Raw genomic sequence first — 27,202 nt, 5'->3', positions numbered from 1 at the left:
TACTTGTTGAAGTAACTAAAGCAAAACCCTAGTTTTTGGAAGGAAAAAAATGGCTGCAGAGAATGTAGGCCAAATGGTCACAGAGAAATTAGATAAAAACAATTTCCCGGCGTGGAAATTCAGAATGACAAACTTTCTGATGGGGAAAGGATACTGGGATTACATTGAAGGAGACCTAGAAGAGGCTCCAGAGATCCCAGAAGAGAATGCAACAGCTGCACATATTAAGGCATTTAAAGATTGGAATCAAGGGGCAAGGAAAGTAATGCATTGGCTATCACTCAACATCTCAGATTCAATGCTTGGGCATATACAAGATGCTATGCTCCCAAAAGAAGCTTGGGACAACTTGGTAAAACTGTTTGCAGTGAACACAAAGGCTAGAAAGCTCCAGTTAAAGACTGAGCTAAATACCTTGGAGAAAGGTAAGATGTCAATAAATGAATATGCCCTAAAAATCAAGAGTATATGTGAATCACTTGCTTCTATCAATGTGAAGATAGAAGATGATGACAAAGTGGAAATATGCTTAAGAGGCTTAGGACCTCAATACAAGAGTTTTAAAACTTCTATGCTCACAAGGGATAGTATCCCAAGTTTTTCAGATCTGGTCTCAATGCTTGTGGTAGAGGAAAGGAATCAGATGGATGATGCAAATAAAGGAAACTCAGAGAACGAGGGGCAAGCCCTCTATAATAATGCCGGAAGAGGCCGAGGAAGAGGCCATGGAAGATTTGGCTCAGGAAGAACCAATAATAATGGCCTTCAAGGAAGAGGACAACAAGCTCATAGAGGAGGAAACAACAACAGAGGCAGGGGGAGCAACCGAGGTAGAGGTAAGCAAACTTATGTAAATGATGATGGCTGCTGGTATTGTGGTAAACCAGGCCATACACAGGCTGAATGTTACAAGAAACAAAATGATGAGAAAAGAGGAAAAGGACAACAGAGTAACTATGCCTCTACTAGTGAAGATTGTGAAAAGGAAGGTGTTTTTGTAGTGCAACATGAGATAGCAGCAGTGGCTGAAAGCTCACAGAAATGTAATGAAGAGTTTACGTGGTATGTAGACTCGGGGGCATCTAACCATATGACTGGACATGCAAATTGGTTTGAGAGTTTAAGAGAACCAGAGGTTCCTGGTTATGTACAAACAGGTGATGACACAACTCACCAAATAAAACATGTTGGAGATATCCCATTGTGGGAAGAAAGAGGAAAAACCAAGTATATGTTGAATGTGATGCATGTTCCAAACCTTGCTAAGAATCTGATTTCTGTTGGACAGATAGTAGAGCAAGGTATGCAAGTGAAGTTTAAGCAAAGTGGATGCTATATAGAAAAGAATGGGAAGCTCATTGCAAAAGGGAAGAGACAAGGAAGAATGTTTATCTTGGATGTAGAAATGCCCAAACAGTTTTTAGCCATGTTTGCAAATGGAACGAGTGTAATCTCAGATGTGGAAATGTGGCATAAAAGGATTGGCCATATAAGTATGCAAACATTAAAGAATATGTTGAGAAAAGATGCAGTGGCTGGACTGCCAAACTTGAAAAAGTGTGAAATGGGAAAAGTATGTGAAGCATGTCAATATGGTAAGCAAAACAGGTTGCCATTCCCTCATGAGAGACATGTAAGCAAACATCTGTTGGATTTGGTACATACAGATGTATGGGGACCAACAAAGAATGCATCTATTGGTGGATGCAGATTTTATGTTACATTTATTGATGATTGTTCACGGAAGACATGGGTGTACTTCATGAAGGAGAAAAGTGAAGTATTTGACTGTTTTCGTAAGTTTAAATGCATGGTAGAAAAGCAGGCTGGTACAAGGATAAAATGTTTGAGATCTGATGGAGGAGGAGAGTATTTCTCCAATGAATTTTCTGATTTTTTGTGTAATCAGGGAATAAGAAGACAGTTCACATGCCGATATACTCCACAACAAAATGGAGTTGCTGAGAGGAAAAACAGAACTTTGGTGAACATAGCAAGGGCAATGATGACTGAGAAGAACATGCCATTATACTATTGGGCAGAAGCTGTAAATACAACAAATTACATTTTAAATAGATGTATTACATCAGGAGTACATGAGGCAACTCCTGAAGAGTGTTTTTATGGCAGGAAGCCTAGCTTACAACACTTGAAAGTGTTTGGATGCCTTGCATATGTACATGTGCCTGCAGAAGTAAGAAGTAAGCTGGATCCAAAGGCAGAAAAATGTATTTTTGTTGGCTATTCAGAAGAACAAAAAGGGTATAGATGCTATAACCCTGTAACAAAGAAGATTGTGACAAGTAGGGATGTAATGTTTGATGAGTTAGCCAGCTGGTATAGTCCAAAACAGAACCCAGAGACTGATGAAGACAATGAGATTGAAGACAAAGACAAATCTGAAAATGTAGAAGACTGCCACAGAGATGGAAGCAAGGTTGGACAGCAAAGTCCAACATCAACAGAATGTTCTGGACCATCAAAAAGCTCAGATGGTAAATCTGATTCAAATTCATGGAGTGGAAAAACTGGACAGAAAAAATCTGATGACAAAAAAGGAAAACAGAAAATGCCAGAGTATGAAATCCCGGATGACCAATCAAAAAACATGGAAGATGAAGATTCAGATATGTCTTTGGATGATTTCCTTGGAATACAGGAAATGAAAATCCCTGGTATGGAAAAGGCAATAAAGAATGCAAATCAGAAACTGAGAAGATCAGATAGAGAGAAAAAGACTGTGGAAAGATTTGGGTATGATACATATATGGCTATGCACTATGCATATATGTCTAAGGTGGTACAGATCCCTGACCCAAACAGCTTTGAAGAAGCAAAATTTGAGAAGAAATGGATGGATGCAATGCAAGAAGAGATTGATGCATTGGCTGAGAACAAAACGTGGGATTTAGTGAAGTTACCAAAAGAGAAAAATGTGGTAGGCTGCAAATGGGTCTACAAGACAAAGCATGACTCCAATGGGAATGTAAGTAGACATAAAGCGAGATTGGTTGCAAAAGGATATGCTCAGATGCAAGGGATTGATTATGATGAGACTTTTGCACCGGTTGCAAAGATGGCAACCTTGAGAACACTACTTGCTGTAGGAGCAGCCAGAAAATGGATTTTGCATCACATGGATGTAAAAAATGCTTTTTTACATGGTAACTTGGAAGAAGAAGTGTATATGAGTCAACCACCAGGTTTTGAAGATAAGAAACATCCTGATTATGTATGTAAGCTGGAAAAAGCTCTCTATGGACTGAAACAGGCACCAAGAGCATGGCACAGAGAACTTTCAGATTCTCTGAAAAATCTTGGTTTCAAAATGTCAAAAGTTGATCCTTCTTTGTATGTAAAAAGTGAAAATGATTGCATTGTTATTATTCTGATTTATGTAGATGATTTGATTATTGGAGGAGATTCCGTGGATGAAATAAGAAAGTTGAAGAAAAATCTGGAAATGCAGTTTCATATGAAAGATTTGGGAGATCTGAGATATTTTCTTGGTATTGAAATCATCAGATCTGAAAGTGGTATATGTATGTTGCAAAAACAGTATGCAACAACTATGTTGAAAAAGTATGGTATGCTTGGATGCAAACCTATTGCTGTACCACTTGATAAAAACTGCAAGTTGAGGGCTGATTTGGGAGCCAAGATAGAAGATGTAAACATGTACAGGTCTATGGTGGGCAGCCTTATTTATTTGACTATAACAAGACCTGATTTGAGCTATGCTGTTGGATTAGTCAGCCAATTTATGCAACAGCCAACAAAGCCACATTTGGACTGCATCAGAAGGATTCTGAGGTATGTAAAAGCAACTCAGAACTTTGGACTATTTTACAGGGCTGATCTAGACATAAATCTGGAAGGATATACAGATGCTGATTGGGCTGGAAGCCAAACAGACAGGAGATCCACAAGTGGATACATGTTTACCTTAGGAAGTGCAGGAATTTCATGGAGTAGCAAGAAACAGGCTACTGTTGCATTGTCCAGTACAGAAGCTGAGTATAGAGGGGCTGCAATAGCCACATGTGAAGAAGTATGGATCAGAAGACTGCTTGCTGATCTGGGAGTATATATAGATGGTGTTGTCACAATCTGGTGTGACAATATGAGCAGCATTCAGCTTGCAAAGAACCCAGTGTTCCATGCAAGAACAAAGCACATTGAGGTGCATTATCACTTTGTTAGAGAAAAAGTGATGGAAGGTGAAGTTGATCTGGTGTATGTGAATACAAATCAGCAGGTTGCTGATATCCTTACGAAGGGATTGAGTGTGGAAAAACATACACAGTTTCGGAACATGATGGGAGTTGTAAACATTGATGAGATGGCTAAAAAGCAAAATGGAAAAGAAGATTGAAGAGAACCTCAAGCAAGAATAAGTTGAGCTTGAGGGGGAGTGTTGAGAAGCAAGCTCAACATGGTATGTGATGCTTATGAGAAATAAGCTATAGTAGCTATTTAGCTACTAGTGAACAAAAAGGTAAAACAGCTATTTAGCTATGGACAGCTAATTAGCGACTGAACAGCTATTTAGCGACTGACAGCTAATTAGCTGCATGTGTAATAACTTATGACTTAGGTAAAAGTAAGTGAGAGTGAATAGGAAGGTAGCAGTAAGAAAAAACAGAGATATAGTGAGTAGAGAACTCTGAGAGAGTGAGAGACCAGAAGACTGACGAGAGCAAGTTGAGCTCTACATGTAATAGAAGAAAACCATTTTGCTACTACAGAGGTAAGTCCCCTTTCCTTTCTCTGTCTGTTTAGAGCACGCTAACGATCCAGCACACTACGATCCGCCGCGCACATAAGAAGAGCCCGAGTGCCTTCTTCACGTTTTCTTAACATGAGTGAATGATGATGCATCCCTATGTATCTAAACCTCATTGTACTATTTAATCCCCTTATGGGACATGAATTGAATATGAAGAATCCCTATCTCTATCTCTATCTCTATCTCTATCTCTATCTCTCATTATCGTAAGTACCGTACCCTAATGGTAAGTTGTTACAGTACAAGCACTATGTCTTGGGTCCGAAACCCAATTATCTCACCTCTCTATTACATACTTCATACATATATCTTATCTCACCTCTCCACTGTGGAATGTAGGGGTTGAACCCATGACCTCCTAGTCTCCAACTTTACCAATTGAGCTCTCTCTCTCTCTCTCTCTCTCTCTCTCTCTTCGTAATTAGCTTACCCTATTGGTAAGTTGTTACACTACAAGCCACTATGTCTTGGGTTCGAAACCCATATTTCCTCACCTCTCCATTATATACTCCATATATATTTCTTAATTCACTAGATGCCAGTATGGAATGTAGAGGTGAATCCATGACCACCTGGTCTCCATTGGGCAACCTTACCAATTGAGCTACATCCATCTGGGTTCTCTCTCTCTTTTTCTTTTTTTGGGTGAAAACACACAATTATATTAATAAATGTGTGTAAAAAACGCTATTTACAATGGGTGTGACAATGGAGTATTGTTACCCACTAACTATACTACATGGGTAGTGGAACATTTTGTATTGCCAATAGGCAATATGAACACTCCACTGAGAAAAGCATTTCCACTTGCTCCAATAAAGAAAATTACCACATTAATACTCCCTTCACCTTTCATAGATATGCTTTCACTCTATGTCTACCATCAAATACAAAAGTGTTGCACATGTTCCAATTATGACGCAATTCCCAATATCTCAGAAATAGAAAAACTACCTCTATCTTTGATTTTGGGTCAACCTATGTAAATTGTGCAAACACCCACTGTCTAGGTGTCAAATAACATCGTGATCAAACTTGCCAAATTTGAGAAATGTAACTCCAAATTTGACAAGCAATTAAACATTGTATAAATCGATGAGTACAATAACTATCTTCCATTTGAACAGTGCAAAAAAAAGCAATTACTCGTTGCTAGTCCACGACGATTTAGAGCTAATCCCAAAGACAATTCTCCAATCAAAACTCTCCCAATGAAGACCTTTGCTACGAGTGGCAATTTAGAATGCCAACTACGTTGTAGGATTTGTCACTCATTTGTGTATTTTCCATTCTTCTTCAACCTTAGATGATAACAAATTGAATTCAAGAGACTCAATAGAGCAATGATACAAAAGATTAGTAGTCACTTGTAACAACGACGTTTGACCCTGTAAACACCAATCAATTCACAGTAGTTCTCTTGTTTGTATAGGTAAGGGACCTTGCATCAATGCAATATTTTGTAGTTGTTGCCAAATGAACCCATAATTAGGCGGGATGCGTAATAATTGTTGCGCTTCAACAAACTCCAAAATTCTTTGAGATGGAGCCCTAACTACATCTCCCACCTCTTTGACCTCCAAACGAAACAAACAATTAAATTGAGAGCGCAATCTTTCCTTTCCTGGCCAACATAAGAATCGAGAAGGCACAAGTAACTCTTTTTGCAAAGAATTATAATCCTCTCTACTAGATGATGGTTTCCATACACATAACAAGAGTGCTTCTTGCCATGAGGTAACCAAGTGTTGAACACATGAAGAGCCCAGAATCCTAAGTGAAATACATCCATTCGGCTATTGCCACCATGAAGCCTTAAACATTGTCCTCCCATGTGTTAAACCCTTGTTCTCAATGAAATATTGAACAATAGATATCCATGGTTGTGAGTTTGAACACATGTCTTGTAATAATGAAAATCTACGAGCCATCATATGCATAGATAATTTCAATATTCCAACTCCCCCCAAGCGCTTAGGGGTTCCTAGATGATTCCACGCAACCCAAGTGATTCTCATCTTATCCCTCTTCTTCCACAACAAATATCGAAGAGGTTGCAAAACATAATGCAAAGCCTTTTGTCCATGGCAACAATGGCAAGTAATATAATATCATGGGTTCCAAAATACATTGTACAACCTTCAAACGTACATGAAATGACCAAGATTGTGACTTCCAATACATGAACTTATCCCCCAACTTACTAGACATCTGTTGAATTAATTGACCATTTGTAACATTCATTCCTAATGGATAGCCCAAATGTTTAAAAATAGAGCCTTTCTTCACCACAGATCCCTGTCATCCTAAACGTTCCAAATCCCTTTCAGTACATGATACGAGACTAGACTTCCTCCAATTAATATGTAATCCAGAAGCCAATGCAAATTAGTTCCATACAAGCATCCCCTTCTCAAGATTCTCTCGTGAGGCTTGTAGAAACATGAAAGAATCATGAGCCAAAAACTGTGATGCTAGTTTCCCTCCAGATGGATTTAGGTGTAGATCCACAATGTCACCATTTGTTGCAAGCCTTGATAGCATGACTAACAAGGGATGAGTAACAATAGCAAACAACAATGGGCTAAGAGGGAATCCTTGACAAACGGATCTTGTGAGGGCAATATTTGATCTAACTCCAACATTAAGCATTACTCAAGACATCGCATCTTGTCCTAATAAAAATATGAGGCGAGACATACGAGGTCCAAAGCCCATTGTATGCATTAATCCAGAAACAAAGGACCAATTAGCATGATCATAAGGTTTCTCCAAATCTAATTGCACCATAATCAATTATTGATGAGTGTTTCGAGCATAATCCATGGTCATTTGAACATTCAATACATTATGTAATATATTCCTACCTGCAATAAAACCATATTGGGCGGGATGTATCAACTTTGGCAAATACTTTTGTAATCTATTTGCCAAGAACTTTGTAAATATCTTATACAATCCCCCCCATCAAAGAAATAGGTCTCCATTGATGAAATGACTCGGGAGATGCCACCTTTGGAACTAATTTAATTAGACCAACCTTCCAAGCTTGAGGCATACGACCAGAATCCCAAGAATGTTGAAACATCAAAGTTAAGGGCCCCTTTAAAATGTTTGAATATCGCTTAAAACATCATTTTTCAAGCCATCCTAACCAAGGATCTTACCATTAGTAAGATGCCTTAAAACCGTGTCCACCTCATCCTTAGTGAAATCCGCATCCAATTCATGACCAATGAGGTCATGCACAATACACCCAACCACATCATAAAACTCATGATGTGCTCAACTCACCTCATTTGTCATTAACAATTGTGGGCCAATCAAAAGTAATGAACACATACGTCAATTATTGTAGTAGGATCCATTATCAATTCATCCCCTTGCTTCACATGTATCACATTAGAATGAGAATAACTAGGATGTAACACTTGGAAAAACAAATGAGATTGACATTGATTATCTATGAACCCATCCCTGAGTTGTCGCATCTTAGCATAACAATAACTTTGGCATTACAACTAAGAAACAATAACATGCAATTGACTTTGGATATCCAAAAGCTTCTCATCTAATGGTGCATGTATCAATAATGCATTACACCTGGAGAGAACTTGTAAGAATTGTTGAAGAATACCTCTTCTTCGTTCAACATTAGTTACTCCATACATACGATGAATGATCTTAATGTTTCGTAACGTCATATCCCATGCTTTAACTCCTTTAAGATTCACTTGTTGTGAAAAATTTACCAAAATTTGCTCCATGAGAGAATCAAAGTGAGGTTGAAGCAAAAGAGAAGAGTTAAAACGTAATGGACTCGGCTTTCCAAGGATTTGTACATCTTGTAGAACTTTCATACAAAGTGATGTCGGTATAAACGAATCATCATGCATCACATACATTCTATCTAACCAACTCCATGTTTGTCTATGTTGAGCTGATTGGAAGGTAAAACCTGGATCATTCCCAATGTGCAATCATGTCCAAACATCCAACTTCAGAACCTCCATAGCCAATGAATCCCAAGCAAGTTGCCCAAGATCATCCATGATTGAATGTTTAGACGTAGATTGAGATGGATCAACACACATGTTAAAATCAACCGTAAGTAATCCTAGGCCGCCTACACATAGGGTTTGAAGGAGTGAACCCCATAATGCAATAGATTGAGTGGCTTGGTTAGGGGCATAAATCCCAACCACCCACACAACCTTGCCAAAAAAGGTGATTTCTAGAACCAAAAACTAACCATAAGGATCATTATGCACCACTTCAGAATAATATTTATCCCGTAGGATTAATACCACACTTGACTAATGATTATTAAGATGTCTTGCATAAAATGATGAATATCCACGCAAATGAATTGTGGATCCTACGAACTCATGACACGTATGGTCAACTGCACATAATATATCTCATTCTCTACTTAACAAAGTTTCCCATAATATATACTTCTTATGAGGAGAACATGCCCCTCTCACATTTCATGTTACCACTTTCATTCAATCAACAACGTTATGGGTGCACTTGCTCCTTTAGAGCAACCAATGTCATGAAACTAGTCAAAGCATGTTCCAATGCTACATATGGATTTTCATGCACCACATCCTTACATTGAACACCCCCCCCCCTTCTCTTTTGGTAAAAGCACACAATTATATTAATTGTACGTAAAATCCACTTATTAGTCTCCTATACCTATCATATGCCTATGTAGGGAGAGGGACGTTCTTTAATGCTATTTAAAAACCTGAATATGCATTTGAGGAAATGATCCCCACATGCTCTAACATCCAAAAATTCCACATGAGAATACCTTTAAGATTCTTTATATAAGCTTTCACCCCATGTCTATTATCAAACATGAAAGCATTATGCATATTCCAATTGTGTTGTAGACCCCAATGACGTAAAAATTGGAACAATATCTCCATCTCATAATTTGAACCATTTTGAACATATTGAGAAAAAGCCCATTGTTGAGGTCTCAAACAACAACGGGTTAAAACTTGACAAATGTCCGATAAGTATTTCCAAATGGTACACGCTATAGGACATTTAATGAACTTATGTGTACTATCCTCCAATGGAACGGTGCAAAAGAAACAAGTGTCAGACCCTAGTCCTCGTCTCTTTAAGGCCGAACCTAATGGGAACCCACCATTCATGACTCTCAATATTAATACCTTTACACGAAATGGTAGATGGGAATGCCAACCACGTTGTAATATTTTCCACCACCTTGCATCTAACTTACATACATTCCACAATTTTAATATTTTGCTACTTTAGGAGATAGCCAAGATAATGATGCCATCGCATGATGATACAATATATTTGTAGTGACCTATAACAAGCGTGTACCATCTTGTAACCGCCAATCCATTCAAGGTGCAAAATTTGTTTTCAATGGCAAAGATCCTTGCAACAATGGTATATCTTGTAATTTCTCCCCAATAAATCCATAATTTGGGGGAATACATAACCATTGTTTGGCATCTTCAAAATCCGACAACCATTGAGATTCATTATCAACCACATCTTCCAAATGTACAATCCCCTTCTGCCAGAACATGAACCGAAGAGATTGCAACAATATTTGTAATGCCTTCTTAGTCCAAGGAAGTAATGTCTTCTTTTATCAAAAGTTTTGATGGACCCCTTTTTTGGGTTAGTTACGTGTTATTGCCTTTTTTATATGATTGGTGTCCTTAATGCTAATATGAGAAGAAAAATTATTACAAGACAAGTTGTATACAATTTGGGTAATGTTGACTATGTGGGCTTATTCCAAGGTAATGAATTTCTCTATTTAGCACCAATTATATCATTACATAAAAGATATCCTCTCAAGGGCAAGAGCAAATGTGTGGATATGGGCTTGGTTAATATTGAGTAGAGGAAATGGATGTGAGAAATGTGCCATTATAGTGTAGAATGAGGCAAAAAACACCTTGTTAACCATATACATACTTTACTTAAGAGGAGATGTTCCTAATGTATAAACTCTACATGTACATGTAGTATGTACTGTTAAAAGCCAAATAAAAAAGCCTTGTGTTTTCGTGAACAAAATGTTCATTTATGTACACGTTATTTCTGATGATCAATACACGCTTATCGCCATTTAATATATAAGAACACGCAATTACATCATACACCTTTACATGGGAGGAAACATGGAAAGTGTGAATAAAGGGGGGAGGATGTTTAGAGACATTTACTTGTTTCGAACTCCTACGTGGTCTGGATCTTGGGACCATATAGAAGAGAAGCGGTGGGGCAATATACTCTATTTAAATGCGACACACAACTATGAATCCACAAACCTAAATGTATCCAACACAAACCATGGGACAAAATGGTTGGTAGGGACATATACGATGATTTAGGGCGTCCCAAATCGAGTCCAAATTTCCGAACAAAAATAGAGAAGCTTGCAAGGGTCGGCCGATGGGCAGTTCTCGTGTTATGATTTGGTCAGGACGGCCATCATAGGGACTTTCAGGAGTGACCATACAATCTGATTGTCAAATGTGGAATGAAACAACTCCATCCACAAAAGACCCATGGACATGGTTGACAAAAAGAACATGCCCACCACTCCTCTCTTTGTCTCTCTCTGTCTCTGTCTCTGTCTCTGTCTCTAGAGGGAGGTTGTCCCCTCACCACACAGATTCGCTAGCTTTCTCATCTCTGTATATCTCCATCTTCTCTCCGGAGGGCCTCAAATCTGCAGATCTCTTCCGCCTACAAAAAACCCTACTATCCTCAAGGCTCACACCCTTGCGCTAAAAAAACTCCCCAACCCCACCCCCACCCCTCTAATCCTAGAAATTCAACCGTACTTGCAGCTTTAATTTCCTCTGGCCGGAGAGTCTCTGGTCTATCATTGCTTTAATCTCAGGATATCAGAGTCCTGCAGACCCCTAACCCTAACCCTAACCCTAAAATATCTGATTCCCGGCAAAGGCCAGGATCCCGAATTTCATGCCCTTCCTCAAAGCAAAGATGAGAAAAGTTAGTGGAGAAGCGATGATTGTAGTTCTATTTGTGATTGCCCTTCTACAGATCCAGTACTGCAGAGGAAGTAGCAACATCAACATAATTGGGAGCAATAATAGCACAGCCTATGAGCTGTTGGAGGCCTATGGGTTTCCTTCAGGTCTGCTACCCGAGACAGTTACGAGTTACGATCTGGATGAAGATGACGGCAGCTTTAGTTTATCTTTGGAGTCTTCCTGCACCGTCAACATTCCGTCAGCCTACCCAGTGAAGTATTCCGCCAGTATTACCGGAACCCTAGAACCTGGCAGCCTCTCCGACCTCTCCGGAGTCAATGTCAAGGTTTTCTTCATATGGTGGCCCATCTCCTCCATCACCGTATCTGGCTCTAACCTTGTCTTCAGTGTTGGCCCTGCCTCTGCTTCTTATGACATCTCTAACTTCAGCGAAAATCCGGTGTGCTCTTCTTCTGCGGCCACCAGTCAGGACAACTTCTCTTAGCACACACCCTCTAAATTCATCCGCATTTCTCATCATCTTGTCATTGAATGTTCCCACAAGTTGTCCTTGTGGCATCACTACTTCGAGTAATGCCTCCTGTATCGATGTCTCGGATCATTATTTGGTGCCCCAAGTGCCTTTATTGATATGTCATGAAATAAATGCCTGTAATACCCAATCAACAACATAATTTGATATATCTGGCAATAATGCCTGTAAAGATGGCTTTCGATGCAACCTAAGCGGTGGCATTTTTTTCAATATATCCAAACTCCTGCCATCGTCAGGTCTCTTGAATTCATGTATCTTCATTTATGTTATTCATGTCATTGAATTTGACTAGGCTGCATTATTGGATCTTGTCGCAACTAATGAATTGCTAGATCTATTCTGTTTGGTAGTATAAGTGTTATCAAGAATCAAGGCTTTGAAAGATGACATAGTTGTTGGCATGGCATTGCTAGTTCTTTGGACTCTGGACCACGGTAAATTAGCAGTGAATATTGGTAATTATGTATATAGTATATCTATTTAAAATATTTCACCATGCAATGAAGCTGTTTTATTCTTATAGATCTAATCTATGCTAATTGTGAATATTACTAGCTATATTTTAAACACAGTAATGGGCATGGATGTTAATATATTTTCCTATCAATTTTTGGGTCTAATTTACATGTTTCAGATATTATGTTGGGTTTATACATTTGGATTTACATATTCATAAGATTGTCTTAGAAATACCAAACTAATCATGAAGCGACATTTTCAGAACTTTGAAAAGTGAACCATATTATTGTTGGTAATGCAAGTTCCTATGTATCATGGACACATCAAGCACCATATCGATGTATTGTTACATTACTAATGCATCATAAACTAATTAACCATACTTCGATATTCATCATGTGTCTTAGACTTTACTACCCTCATTGCTAATTTATCGTAGTTCTCATCAAGACATCATAGTTATTGTTTAAATGAGGATACAAATCATTGAGATATATGAACCACACCATCTTATAACTCTAAACCAATTGTGTCATTTTATGAAATTCTAAACCAATTATGTTCAAAGAAAACATCAACACACTCATTTCAAGGGAAAACATCAAACCTGCCCTTATCATTAAATTTTGGGTTGTCATACATCAATTTCAATCATACTGCAGGTATTTTTGCACTTCATCATTTTCCTAATTCTGTCTGCAGCATCTAATTGACCTGTAACAGAATACAGATTTGAAAGCACAACATAAGGGGCAGGAAATTCTCCTTCAGTTTCAAATATTTGAGCTGCAGCATTTTCTCCTCCTAGCACATTTAGATGAGTTCTACATGCACTTAACATGGTCATCCATGATGTAGTGCTAGGCTGAAAAGGCATGCTGAGAATCAAATGGTTGCCTTTATCTATCCATCCAGATCGCCCAAATAGGTCAAGCAAGCAATTGCAATGATCGATACTAGGTGAAATGCCATGGAAAGTCTGCATAAAGTGAAACCATTGATCAACGTCATTGACCATACCAGCATGACTACATGCAGTAAGGACACAAATGAAAGTGATTTCATCTGGGACAACAGATAGCAGCATCTGGTAAAACAGATCCATTGCAACCTTCACATGACCATGCTGACCATATGCTGCAATGATAGCATTCCACGTGACAACATCACGTTCACTGATTATATTGAAAACATTCCACGCATCTTCCAAATTTGCACATTTGCTATACATGTTAAGAAGAGCAGTCCCTACAACAGTATCGCACTCAAATTTGCTATCCAGCACTAAAGCATGTATTAGTTGACCTTCTGCTATAGCCCCTTCAGTTGCACAAGCATCCAATATGCTAATAAAGGTGACATTATCAGCAAGAAACGGGCCAGAGGGCATTTTCGGAATAAGGGAAAGTGCCTCCTTACTCTCACCTTGTTGCACATATGCAGCAAACATGGCTGTCCATGCTACTGCATCACTCGTGACCATCTCATCGAAAGTAACTCGAGCATCCTTCAAACTTGCACACTTACCATACATACTAACAAGTGCGGTAGCAAGAACTACATCATATGTAATTCCACTCCTAATCATACAAGAATGTACATATCTACCATCTACCAAGTCTTCCAGCATTGCACAAGCAGAGAGCATGCTAACAAATGTACTCCTATTGGGTACAATTCCAGCCAGATTCATCTCTTTAAACAGCTTAAACGAATCTTTCCCTTGTCCATGGAAGGCAGAGATTCCAATCATTGCATTCCATGTAACCACATTTTTAACAGGAATCTTCCGGAACATGTAAAGAGCTTCATTCATACTGCCACATTTACCATAAATATTAACAAGAGAAGTTCCAACAACAGAATCCGCTTCGAAACTGCTGGAAGCAATATAAACATGCATCAACATAGCTTCATCAATCATTAAGTCACTTGCACACGCATCAAGAAGGCTCACAAACGTAACCTTACTGGGTTCAAATCCCTGCTGAAGCATCTTCCAAAATAATACAAGGGCGTTACTACTCTGTCCCTGCTGTGCATAAGTTGAAATCATAGCATTCCATGATATGACGTTGTGATTTGACATGCTATTGAACATTTTTCTCGCTTCATACACATCTCCACATTTTCCATACATATTCACAATGGCACATTCAAGCACAAGGTCTGAAACCAATCCATTGCTCAAGGCCAGAGCATGCATCAGCTTACCTTTTGATATGGAATTATGTCCAGCACATGCTGCAAGGATGTGAAGGAATGTGTGTTTGTTGGGAAGAAGACCTTGAGTCTGCATTTGATGGAAGTGATGAAAAGCTTTGTAAATTTCATTGTTCTGAATGCAAGCACCGAGAAATAGGTTCCAAGAGAACTGATCGGTTTCGTGGATATTCGAAAACACAGAGATGGCATCATCCATGGATCCACACTTGCCATACATCTGAATGAGAAGATTCTCAAGGAAGCAGATTTGGTGAGCATCATCTCCATAGCCGAGAATAAGGATATGAGCATGAAGTCGTTGGCCCTGAGAAAGAGCCTTGTGATCGCCATAGGTGCGTATGAGGGCAGCGACAGAGGAAGAGTCTGCAAAGTTGCAATGCGTCAACAGCTTATTCGGGCCTCTGCTCGACATCCATGGCACCAACAATGTGCCCTAAACCCTAAACCCTAATCGCTAAACCCTAAATCCATTTAGCGTTTGTAGTGGGAACCCTAAAATTATCCACCCCAAGGCAACCGACCATTTGGCCTGTGTGTCCATGTGAATGTCATCCTCTCAACAACGTGTCAATGTTCCTCGTCATTGACACGCTGGAGTCTCTATGAGCACGTAGACGACCGACCGAAAGTGTCACGGATATATCTAACGTTATCATGCACCTTGGAAAATAGATAAGAAAATAAAGAGACAAAGAGAGAATGAGAGCAGGGTGTCCATCTAGCCTACCACCCAAGCCCTGAATAGTATCGAAAGTGTCACGGATATATCTAACGTTATCATGCACCTTGGAAAATAGATAAGAAAATAAAGAGACAGAGAGAGAATGAGAGCAGGGTGTCCATCTAGCCTACCACCCAAGCCCTGAATAGTATCGAAAGTGTCACGGATATATCTAACGTTATCATGCACCTTGGAAAATAGATAAGAAAATAAAGAGACAAAGAGAGAATGAGAGCAAGGTGTCCATCTACCCTACCACCCAAGTCCTGAATAGTATCGTATACCACTTTGTAGCATACTTGGTATTGGAGCACGCTTGCCACTAGAGTTTGTTCACCACAAGATCACAATCTTCGACATAGTTGAATGATCCCCCTTATGAGGCTATTGAGACTATGATCTTGCGGTGAACTAGCTCTTGTGGCGAGCACACACCACTACCATGTTACCACTCGAAACTTATACGCAATAGTATATGAGACGTGGTTCAAGGCTCGGGTTCGTCTCAATCCCTTCATTTAGGGATGGTCTAGTGGATCAAAATGCTACTTTCTCTCCTTGTCTCTTTATTCTCTTGTCTATTTCCTTATATTTATGCTTACATTAGATATACCTGTGACAGAAAGGAAAAGAGTTCGGCTTTTCTTGTCGTAAGGCAATTGATTTTCGTGTATTTAGGAACCAAAACGAAACATGAAGGAAAAAGGGATAGAAACAAACAAAAAAGTAACAAAAAGGTCATCTAGATCAATATCCTTATGCCGCAAGTAGATCGCAACACAACAAGAAGTGAGAAGTCAATAATTAACCGTAATAATATATCATCTATCTCCATTCTAAATTACTTATAACGCCCAATAATGTGTAGGACTTGGGACTTGTACAAATATCAAAGCAAGGTAGGTTGGATTTTCTAGCATTGCGTATTAGGCAATGGTATTGTTTTCAACCTTTGGGTTCTTGACAATGATTTGTAAAGCCACGATTTTAGGAGTACGCTATCACTAGTTGGTATGCATTATCTCAAACTTAAAATATGAACACACAAAGTACAACCATTGAAATTCAATGTTGGCATTCAATATCATCGAAGATGATTACTTGTTTGCTACATATTAATATATGAGTTTTCTAACATTGAAGTAAATATTGTGCGAGTTCCATTGGATAAGATGAGTGTGTGTGTGTGTGTGTGTGTGCGCACTCTCATATGCACCGCTTTGCAAAAACTTTGATTTAGTTAAAACTTTGGACATAATTGTAGGGTGAACTTAAATTTGACTTTCTATAGTGATTCTAATCGCACATGCTAGTAGTGAGCTTGAATATAGTTGTTGGTAGTGAAATTAATTGCAATCAAAATTCACTTAAATACATAATTTGAGTGGTAATGAACACACTTGTTCACACTTAAATACATCATAGTAGTGAGCTTGAATACGACTTTCAATAGTAAATCTAATTGCACATGCAATGGATGACATTCAAATGCAAATGCTCTCCAATTTATGCTACCACTACATTTGCATGGTCTTATGGCAATGGAATTTATCCAAACAAAACATGGAAGTTTGAAACCATTGGTTCCGAAGGATGTGTTGCCGCTCAAGAAGCAACGATTGTGCATAGTATAAATGCTTGGTTGGAGTTAAAAGTTTGACAACAATGCCAAGCTACCCCTCAATATTAGCAATCACATGCTACCATACTTGATTAAGGCGATACGATGACGTCTTAATTACATGACTCACAATGATAAACATCATTCGGGCATTTGTTCAAGTTAGGTTTACATGGCACTAACAACAAGCATAAGAAAAAGACATAGATGAGAATGGGGCAATGGGAGCAACAATACGAAACATGGTCTTATTAGGTTCTAAATTATTAAGAGAAATGGACCAAGTGAGGAAGACGAGGAGGAGCTTGCATAGGCACTGATGTTTGCAATGTGCACCATATAGATCAAAGAAGAAGAAGAAGGGTCAAGAGAAAGAAAGGAAGAGAAATGGATGGCAGAGAAGAATTAGAAGACAAAGGAGGTGGAGGTCACCAACTCACAAGGTTTTTCTTGACCGGACTTTGACTTTTTGAGGTCTTGACTTTGAAATTCTCGGGCGGACATATATGAAATGAGTTGGCTACTCTAGTGTGAAATCGACAGATTTCAAATAGCGCTCCTTTTGCTCTTCGTACTCTCTCTCTCTCTCTCTCTCTCTCTCTCTCTCTCTCAGAGACATACAAATATTCTTTCGCCTTCACCATCTCCTCTGCCTGTGTGATGATGATTTTGTTGCGCAGACTCAGACTCTTCCATCCATGGCGAGACTCACAGCGCGTGGACACTGTGGACGATTCTCCATGTAAAACACACACACACACACACACACACACCCATACTTGTTATTTCATCCATTCCCTCCTATAAGATTTTCCTCTCTCTCTCTCTCTCTCATGAGTCAAACAGAGAGTAATAATGATTTCTCTGAACAATCTGATCGTGTGTGTTTCGTTTTCGGATCCTCTCATTTCTCTCTGCAGGTCGATCACAGCATCTATACCATGGTGATCAGCAGATGGCGTGGGGTTACTGTACTACGTGTTGTTCCCTGGAAGAGATAAGGGGCGGACGTCCTCATCCAGTTGATGTGTTCACACTCCGAGAGCTCCAAGAAGCAACGGATAATTTCTGCTCTAGTAATTTCCTAGGAGAAGGAGGATTTGGCCGTGTCTACCGGGGAATCCTGAAGAATGGTCAGGTACACCGCAATTTCTCTTGCAAATATTTTCTTTTGTTTTTCCCTTCGTTCCAGCACTCGGTGTAGGATTCAGATGAGAACAGGCCAGAACAAAATTAGCATCGGAAAGATGACCTGATTTACAAAATCTCTGCTCAGTGCTCCGTTGCAGTTGTATTCACGTTTCAGAGAGCATTATATATTTTATGAATCTAATGCATTAATTGGTAAAGTAGGTACAGAACAAAATTAATATTTGCCAACTATGAACCTATGGTCACACTGGCTTCAATTCAGGAGGTTTTATATCGGAATTATTGTTGAGGTGTAGATCAGACTTATATGGGAAATGCAAATTCATTTAGTATTGATAGAATTTTACCATACAGGTTGTGGCTATCAAGCAAATGGATTGTCCAACAGCAAGAAGGGTTCAAGAAGGGGAACGACAATTCAGGCTAGAAGTGGACATATTAAGCAGCCTCAATCATCCAAATCTTGTTCGTCTCATTGGATATTGTGCAGACAAATGCCAAAGGTTGCTAGTCTATGAGTTCATGGCAAAAGGGAACCTCCAAGAACATTTACACGGTATGCATATGAAATCCTTACTTTGAGAAGACTTAGCATTTAGCCTGTCACTCGATATATAGTCAGGTATGGTGAAATAGCACAATTATTGATATGGTAATGATCCAGGTATACTGAGGATTAAAACAGATTGGCCAACCAGGGTCACAATTGCGCTTGACTCTGCTCGTGGTTTGTGCCATTTGCATAATGGTTCTGGAATTAGAAATCCTATTATCCACAGAGACTTCAAATCGAGTAACATTCTACTTGATAAGAATCTTAAAGCCAAGGTACAGTAGTTTCATGCTCTTCTCATCAGTATCTAGAGTTTTTTTTCGTTGTTAGTGAACCTGCTTTTCTTTTCATCCACAGAAATAATAGAAATATGAGGAAATACGATTATATTTATCTTCCTGATTTTGTTTAATGAATGGAAGCACTTTTACCAAGTTCTTAAACGCATAAAGCTAAAACAGGTTTCAGATTTTGGCCTTGCAAAGTTAGTTCCTTTGGACTCTATGCCTTATGTGAGCACCCGAGTGCTGGGAACATTTGGCTACATGGATCCTCAATACATTGCAGTAAGTAGTGCGAATTCATTCATCATCTTATCTTCTACTATTCAGTTGTAAACTCATGTCAAATTGCCTATGTTGCTTTCTTGCAATTTGTATTGATATTGCTTGTTTGATGCAAGCAGACTGGGCATGTCACCTTGAAGAGCGATGTGTATGGATTCGGAGTTGTTTTGCTGGAGCTCCTAACTGGAAGAAGACCTGTTGATACATGCCAAGCTCTCCATAAACAAAACCTCGTCTCGCAGGCATGCTTTAATTGTGGTCATATAGATAGAGAGGACATCTTTTGGGTTGTGCTAATATTGGATTGTCAACATCTCAAGATGGATACTGAAGATGTTAAACCCTAAACCCTAATAAAAAAAAGGCCGTTGTTTGAAATAGCGAAAGCCACTCTTTCACATGAATAGAGTAACCCAACACGGACATACGTAAATAACTGTGAAAAGTGAAAGAGAGAAGAAAGATATATTCACGTCACTTTAAGAGGTCAAACTGGCTTTTAAGAGAGAGATAGATTTTTTTTAGAGTCCATAGAGAGGCCAATATTGACCCATAGGACCAAAATACAAAAGTTATCTTGATGTGCGTCTCCTTAAGAAGGGATATTCATACTTTGAAGCACCCAAGTCTCGGTGTGTAAATATGATCTCAACCTTCTAGGTGTTCTCTTTAGTATGATACTCAATTCGTCACCCCATTTTAATATATCATCATAGCTTCACGAATTGCACTATACGCAGAACATGTAAAAAACAAGTGACATTCATTCTCTACTAGCCCTTCCTTGCATACCTTACATGTCCTTATATTTGGCTAATTGTGATTCCATAATGCAACTTGAATACCTAGGAGATGTCTCCTTAGAGAGAGAGAGAGAGAGAGAGAGAGAGAGAGAGAGAGAGAGAGAGAGAGAGAGAGATTATCATTTCCATTTTTAGGTGAAAGGTAAGTTACGTTGCAGAAGGAAATTGAAACGAATCGTCGACCCGGAATTATCACGGGCCTCCTACAGTATGGACTCCATAGCTTGTTTTGCAGCCTTAGCGTCACGATGTGTAAAAGATGACAGTAGATTCAGACCCACTATGGCAGAGTGTGTGAAGGAGCTGGAGCAAATTCTCTTCTACAGCTTGTTGAAGAGCTCCTAGCTCCCTTCACTATGCTTGTGAATATGTAATAATATCGTAATAAGAATAAATGCTCACTTTAAATGATTGGTAACAAACATTGCAAACTTTAATGGGAATCTGTTATGATTAGTAACTTGATAGTTTGAATATGTATATGTATACAGTATATGAATATATTGAGAGAGTAGAGAGAGCCTAGATGATTATTGCAATTAGTAAGGTATTGCAATTAGTAAGGTTGTTCTGTAGAGACTAGAAACTCATATATTCTACCCCGAAATTCCACATTGGCACCTAGTAAATTAAGAAAAATATGTATGGAATAATAGAGATGTGAGAGTTAAGCTATGAACCCAAGGTTGGGATTAGAAATTGAAGAACTTACGACTAGGGTAAGCTAATTATTAAATGGTAGGAAGAAAGAAAATTCTCACCTTAAGAGGACAAGATTTAGAATGCAATGTGTGGTAGCTTGATTGTTTTAAATTAAAAGAAAACAAATAATGGCTTGTTTTCTTTGACCACACTCTACTTAGCTGCTGTAGTTGTGTTTTGTAACTCCAACCTTGATTCCCCAAATTGTGTTTTGTTATTATTAGATCATGTTGTGTATAGCTTTAATCAATGTAGACATTCATTGTGTATTTAATTCTTAAATCACAAGATTTTCAAGTTTAATGGAAAATTGTAAAAAGACATTTACCACACTAGCACGTTAAGTCAGACAGCCCATAGATAAACAACTCAATGAAACCCTCAACTTGCTCTGAAAATTTGAATAAATACAACTCCAACTTATTGCCAATACATTTGAACGGATAAACTAACCACCCTATACATACATCATCCATAGCTATATTCTCCAATAGATAATCATTATATCCAGGAATGCCCATCTTGTTGAAAGGCAACTGTACAAGTAGGAATCAAGAAAATAGGATCTTCTACTGTAATTCGTTGTGAGTGCGTTCTCTGCAATTGCAATCTCTCAAAACAGCATGGCCCAACTGGAAAGGTTTGTGGCTTTCAATATTAATATCCTTCATGTGCCTCCATTTTCACTCAGCAAATGTCATGTTCAAATTACTGCTTAGCCTGCAGCTTGAGTCGATTGAAGAGGACAAGAAAATGTCTCTCTGGGACTGAATATACAAAACCCAACTCTGCTCCATTTAAATGTCCAAAGCCCTGTAAACTCAACAGACCTCCTTTCAGTGTTAAACCAATCTCTTGTCAACAAGATATGAAAACTAGTACCTTCCCATCAAGCAGTAGAAGATCTCCATCAACCCATTGAGGATTCTTGAACCCAGGTTCTGCCAACATGCCTTGACCTTTATACCTTGCAATCTAAAAATGCCACACAGGTGCAGCATTATGTTCTCAAATTTAGGTTTCCATGAGTAAACAAGTAACACTATGCACATGGATGACATTATTTGTCTACTACATCTGCCTATGTAAATTTCCAATTAGGAAAACTGTGGAAGCATTAAGGGCACCAGTCTTTACCACACCAAGCTCCTCTGGATAGATACCCCGATGTGCTAACCTACTTCCTTTCCCTATCTTGGCTCTGAAGGTAACCTGGAAAGAAATCACTTGAGTTTCAAATCGAGGAACAATCCAAAACATGGAGGAACTATAACTGTAACCAAAACATTCATACTTGACCAGCCGGAACATTTAAATCTCCAGTAAGCTTTATGGCTTCAACGTACTCAAAAAACTCAAGCTTGTCTGTAATATTGCTTATGTTTGACTCTTTATGCCAATGGCCATATTTTCTTCTTAGCTGAACAAGCTCAGACGTGAAAGGTCCAAAAGAGCCAACATATAATCCTGCAAATTACACATCTCCCTTTTTTTTTCTTTTTAGACAATACATTGTTTAGAGTAAAAACAACATGCAATGACACCCATAGTCACACACCAAAGTGCTCGTCAGTTTACAAGACAACTCATTGTCAAAAGAACAGTTCTACAGTAAAAGCTGAAAGACAAAGAAGTTTTGTACAGTAAATCTCATAATGCACACAACTGGCAACGGACCTAGGAAGATATCTATATCTATTTCACTACAACTACATGTCAATATTTATATCCTAAAAAAGTACATGTCAATATTTATACCTTAATCAAAACATTTTGCTTTCACCTTTGAATAGGAGGATAGAAATAGCAGTGTTTAGTTAATAAAAACCCAAATCAATTATTGTATAGATTACTCTATAACGTATGATTACCTGTGAAGGGCTCTGTATCAGAATCTAGAAAGTTGATTCGCTGAAAAGAGGTAGATTTTGACAGACCATGACGTTTTTGTACTTGACTAACAGCCAATTTGAGAAGCTCGCCCATATCCTTTGAGATCTATATAGAAATTTATGTTAATACCATAAATAGACACCAAGGACAGGAATGTGAAAATTTCCAGTCACGTTCTGCATGCATGCATGACTACACATAAAAGGAGGGGAGCGAGTGAGCATCCATAGCACCAGATTTTGCATTGATTGGTTTTAAGGCATTGGAGTTTGTTGGCTTCAACGAGACTTGATATATTTCCATATACTTCATCAATAATGTGAATGTGCAGTATTAAAAAAAAATCATTGCCTATAGGTTTTAAATCAACTAACAAAGTCTGATGCCTTAAAAGCAATCAATGTTAGAGGAATGAACTGCCCATTCATAGTCAAGGCTATCAACCTCAAAATTCACAAGATATCCTTCACTGCATGTGAATTGTTAGGACAAAAATGTTGGTGTGGCATCTAGTATCAGTCACTTGCATGGAGTTAACCAAGAGAATGCGATTCTCAAAATGAAGAAATAACAAACACAGGTTAAACTTTGGGTGAGCAATAACTTCCCATTCCTCGTGTGCTTGGTTTGCAAAAACAAAAGGGGAACATTAAGTCAAAGTCTACCATGTTTAAATCTCAGGTTCCAATGTTATAAGGGAGAACGAAGTGTGCTATGAACTACCTAATTATATATGTAGTATCTCCTATGCATGTTCATGCATGGTCTGCCACATCATATGTTTGTGTGTCTTGTGGGTTTGTGCACACAGGAGATATCTATCAGGCATGTCCTATATACATGTCCATATATACTCTGGTGTTCTATCACTGTGTGAGATACATGAGCGTGGAGTAATAAAATGGGAGTGGTGGAACATGTGGCACACGCCAAATTTCTGGGTCAGTACCATGTTCTTCCCTAGACTTGGTTACCCTCAAAGACTTTGCATGCTACACTGTTTTTATCCATGTCTCTGACCCAGGGATGACGCTAATCATTCTGAACACACTGGCAGCATCTCTCAATGAAATCCATTTTCTTCCCAGTCGCCTTAGTTTCTACTTCCTAATGATGATAACTGAAACTTTTCTTTTCCTCGTTTCATATATCTTGCACTGAGAAAGAAAAAGTCCTTCCATGTAACAATAATGGACCATCATCTACTACTCAATGATGCTAATAAAACAAGAGAAAAAGAACATTATAACTTAATACAAAGAATAGCCTCAATCTTGGATCATGAAATATCATGAGATTGAATTTGAAATAATTTGGCTCTACAAATTTGTGCTACCGCATACAAAATGTTCCATTAAAAAATAAGCTACAGAAACAATAAATCTTCTGGTACAGTTAGAAACCACAAAGAGTCCAAAATATTTCAGAGCTTGAGAAGGGGCTAGAAAGATATACCTTAACAGGAAGTTTTTCAAGACTTGAAACAGCTTTCAAAACCTCTGGTGGAAGTTCTGATGATGATTTTGTCATAATGGCTGAAACTTTTAACAATGATTCTCTACTCTGCAGCTGGGCTGCAGTTTCTTCAATGTGTAGTAGAAAGGAATCTCGACTTTGAGTTTCAATTCTTGCTGGAACCCTTGTAGGAGGCTTGGGTAGTTTTTCTTCTGCAACATTTTGCAGCAGTCCACCAACTATCAATCTAACAGGAATCTCTCTTTGTACTACTCCCATCAATTCACTATCATTGCTGGCTTGATCTATTTTCTCTTGCATTAAATCTTCAGGATCCTCTGAAGAGTCCACTTGGTTATTTGCACCTTCGTTGTCCTCTATTTCAACTTCCTCCAAAATTTTCTCAACAATCTTGGGGATATCCTCCCCATTTTGATTGCTCACATTAAAAACCTTGAGTTTCACATCAGGTATGCGGTCTTTGAGAAAGTTTATAATGTTATTTAGTCCATCATCTGGAACAATTGGTTTCCTGTTTTTGTTTTCATCATCTACAGGAGATTCTGTCAAGTCCTTCTCCTTTATTTCTTTTCCATCACCAGTCAAGATGTTCATATCCAAAATGCTGGAATTCCCATCAATGTTCCCATCAATTGATCTGGGTGTTGTAAGATCCCTGGGTAATATAGGTTGCAAGTATACTGTCTGTAACATTAGTCACAACAAACCATAACTCAGAAATTAAATTAGTTTTACAGGTCAAATCAGGACATCATTATAGATTGCAAGATTATTAACCTGTTGATGATACCCATCAGAATCTTTGCGTAGAAATATTTCAAACAATGGAATGCCTGAAGCTGAATTAGCCAGTTGTCTGATAACAAAACCAATATCAATATCCATTGGTCAACCAAAATAAGAGAAAAGGTCACAAGAAGTAAACGATGATTTACTAGCTCCTGCCTTGCTGTGTATCCTTTAGCTATGAACTTTCCATATGATGGGCTAATGTTAATAATTCTGCCGTAAGGATCACTTTCGCCTTCTGCTAATCCAACCCACCAACCTACCTGCATGGAAATTTAGCTTATGTATCCAAATTTCCTTTTTCACGTTTGAATTTCATTGTTAAAATCTTAACAAGCGTTTGCAAAGTAATGTTTATCAGATTATTACCAACCCAGCAGCAGCTTCATCCCTTAGTTGTCTCGCTTCTTCATAACTTTCGTTCTCAAGAGCTTCCTGCCAGATTCATGTATAAAAGTGTTGCTCATGGATGAACAGAAAAAAACAATGAAAATCATCTTGAAAAACGTGCAGAAAAACTATACCTTTAATGAGCAAAGAACTTCAGCAACAGAGTCCGTCATAGCTGCCTCATTCAGTGCCATTTTTAGTCTTGTGGCCTCTTTGAAATCCTCTTTGTGAATTGCGTTTTCTAATTCAAACTGCAAAGAAATTTCTTTTCCGTGATAAGCAGGTTATGCAGAAAACAGACAAAAATGTATAGCTTCACATGAAAGAAACTTTTTCTCTAGCTTCTCTTTAACTTTTCTTTCAGCTTTGATTTTAATTTTACTTTTTAGGTTTCTTGAGCTTTCTTTGAGAATAATGAAGGTATGAGCAGCATACCTTGAGAGTTGACACAATCTTCTCTTGTTCTTCCATGTGGATGAAATGCGTTTGCCATCGCTCCCAATTCCATTCATCCTCCTGCTGCACAATATTAGGTTCCTCTGATTCTTTTGCTTCTGGTTCTTCTTCAACCTCAGAGACATTGGTAACATCCCCTTTGTAGTTATCAAGATAACCTTGTAATCTCTTAGTAGCATTACTAAACATATCCTCGATTCGTGTTTGGAGAGACTGTAAGTCCCATGGACTCTCATCTTTCGCCGGAGATGCTCCTTGATCAGAAGAAGAAGAAGAAGAAGACGATGATGATGACGAAGAAGAAGAAGATGAAGAAGAAGAAGACTCATGGCTCGAAGAACCATGCCCATCACCAGAAGCACAGCAAGAAAAGCTAGCTGTTTTAACCGTACCTGAGATCTTCCTGGCACTTCTAAAATTACGAAAGGTCAAGGAATGGCGAGTCAAACAATTAGCCTGAATCTCTGACCTCAGGCGCAGCTTACTGTACTGAGGGCTCGTCTGTTGATGATGACGAGGGGGAGGAAGGTGAGAGGCGATGGAAGCTTCTGTGAGGAAATTATAAGGTTGACATGAGGAAGAAGAAGAAGTAGAGGAGAAATTACCTGGCACGGCCATGGTTTCTTGGGAGGCCTTCGTCTGTGCTCTGTCTGAACGATCGAGGCAGAAGAGAAAAAGAGGGAGGATGAAGGCAAAATCATTGTGTAATGATATTTCTCCCCCTCATCCACGAGCGACGATGACATGGATCCTCCTCCACGTGGCGTCCATGGATTAGTGATAGCTCTGCCACATCAGCAGTGGTACCCCCCCGCCCGCTCCCTCGTGATTCCTGGCAAATCCCGGACACGTTTCTGTATCGACTCTAATCTCTCAATAATGCTTCATTCTAGTACATTGTTCACTCTAACGTCTCTGTAATGCTTTATATTCGAGTATTTCACTCACGGATAGCCTTTCGAATCCCTTCATGTAAGACCTACCACCAGCCGCTGCTCTCAAAGACCCTTCGAGGCTTGAGATGGTCACTTCATGTCGCGTTT

General features: G+C 38.7%; 4 protein-coding genes across 4 annotated transcripts; 2 read left to right on the top strand and 2 right to left on the bottom strand.

The window, feature by feature from the left end:
* The first annotated feature begins 11,830 nt into the window (after nucleotides 1-11,830).
* On the top strand, nucleotides 11,831-12,301 carry LOC147856354 (uncharacterized protein At5g01610-like). The gene has a single exon (XM_087329116.1). The coding sequence runs from the start codon at nucleotides 11,831-11,833 to the stop codon at nucleotides 12,299-12,301; it is 471 nt and encodes a 156-aa protein (XP_087185242.1).
* A 1,106-nt stretch (nucleotides 12,302-13,407) lies between these two features.
* LOC147856353 (pentatricopeptide repeat-containing protein At4g35130, chloroplastic-like) lies at nucleotides 13,408-15,533 on the bottom strand. The gene has a single exon (XM_087329897.1). It carries the CDS (start codon nucleotides 15,447-15,449, stop codon nucleotides 13,446-13,448), a length of 2,004 nt encoding a protein of 667 aa, XP_087186023.1. The 5' UTR covers nucleotides 15,450-15,533; the 3' UTR covers nucleotides 13,408-13,445.
* A 2,435-nt stretch (nucleotides 15,534-17,968) lies between these two features.
* LOC147856352 (putative serine/threonine-protein kinase PBL28) lies at nucleotides 17,969-20,012 on the top strand. Its single transcript, XM_087329847.1, has 6 exons — nucleotides 17,969-18,121; nucleotides 18,300-18,517; nucleotides 18,886-19,087; nucleotides 19,196-19,359; nucleotides 19,546-19,650; nucleotides 19,770-20,012. The coding sequence occupies exons 1-6, from the start codon at nucleotides 18,040-18,042 to the stop codon at nucleotides 19,995-19,997; spliced, it is 999 nt and encodes a 332-aa protein (XP_087185973.1). The 5' UTR covers nucleotides 17,969-18,039; the 3' UTR covers nucleotides 19,998-20,012.
* A 1,502-nt stretch (nucleotides 20,013-21,514) lies between these two features.
* On the bottom strand, nucleotides 21,515-26,827 carry LOC147856351 (protein EXECUTER 2, chloroplastic-like). The gene is made up of 11 exons (XM_087329295.1): nucleotides 26,139-26,827; nucleotides 25,838-25,954; nucleotides 25,683-25,748; nucleotides 25,470-25,576; nucleotides 25,302-25,380; nucleotides 24,504-25,208; nucleotides 23,027-23,153; nucleotides 22,450-22,622; nucleotides 22,293-22,367; nucleotides 22,038-22,130; nucleotides 21,515-21,968 (listed from the first exon to the last, which is right to left on the bottom strand). The coding sequence occupies exons 1-11, from the start codon at nucleotides 26,775-26,777 to the stop codon at nucleotides 21,864-21,866; spliced, it is 2,286 nt and encodes a 761-aa protein (XP_087185421.1). The 5' UTR covers nucleotides 26,778-26,827; the 3' UTR covers nucleotides 21,515-21,863.
* Between the last annotated feature and the right edge of the window lie 375 nt (nucleotides 26,828-27,202).

This window comes from Azolla caroliniana, unplaced genomic scaffold (genome assembly GCF_043228905.1).
Source record: "Azolla caroliniana isolate FFs.n. ecotype wild unplaced genomic scaffold, voAzoCaro1.0.p SCAF_13, whole genome shotgun sequence".
Classification (NCBI taxonomy): domain Eukaryota; kingdom Viridiplantae; phylum Streptophyta; class Polypodiopsida; order Salviniales; family Salviniaceae; genus Azolla; species Azolla caroliniana.
The sequence above is the reverse complement of the archived record's forward strand: the minus strand, read 5'-3'. Positions and strand labels throughout refer to the sequence as shown.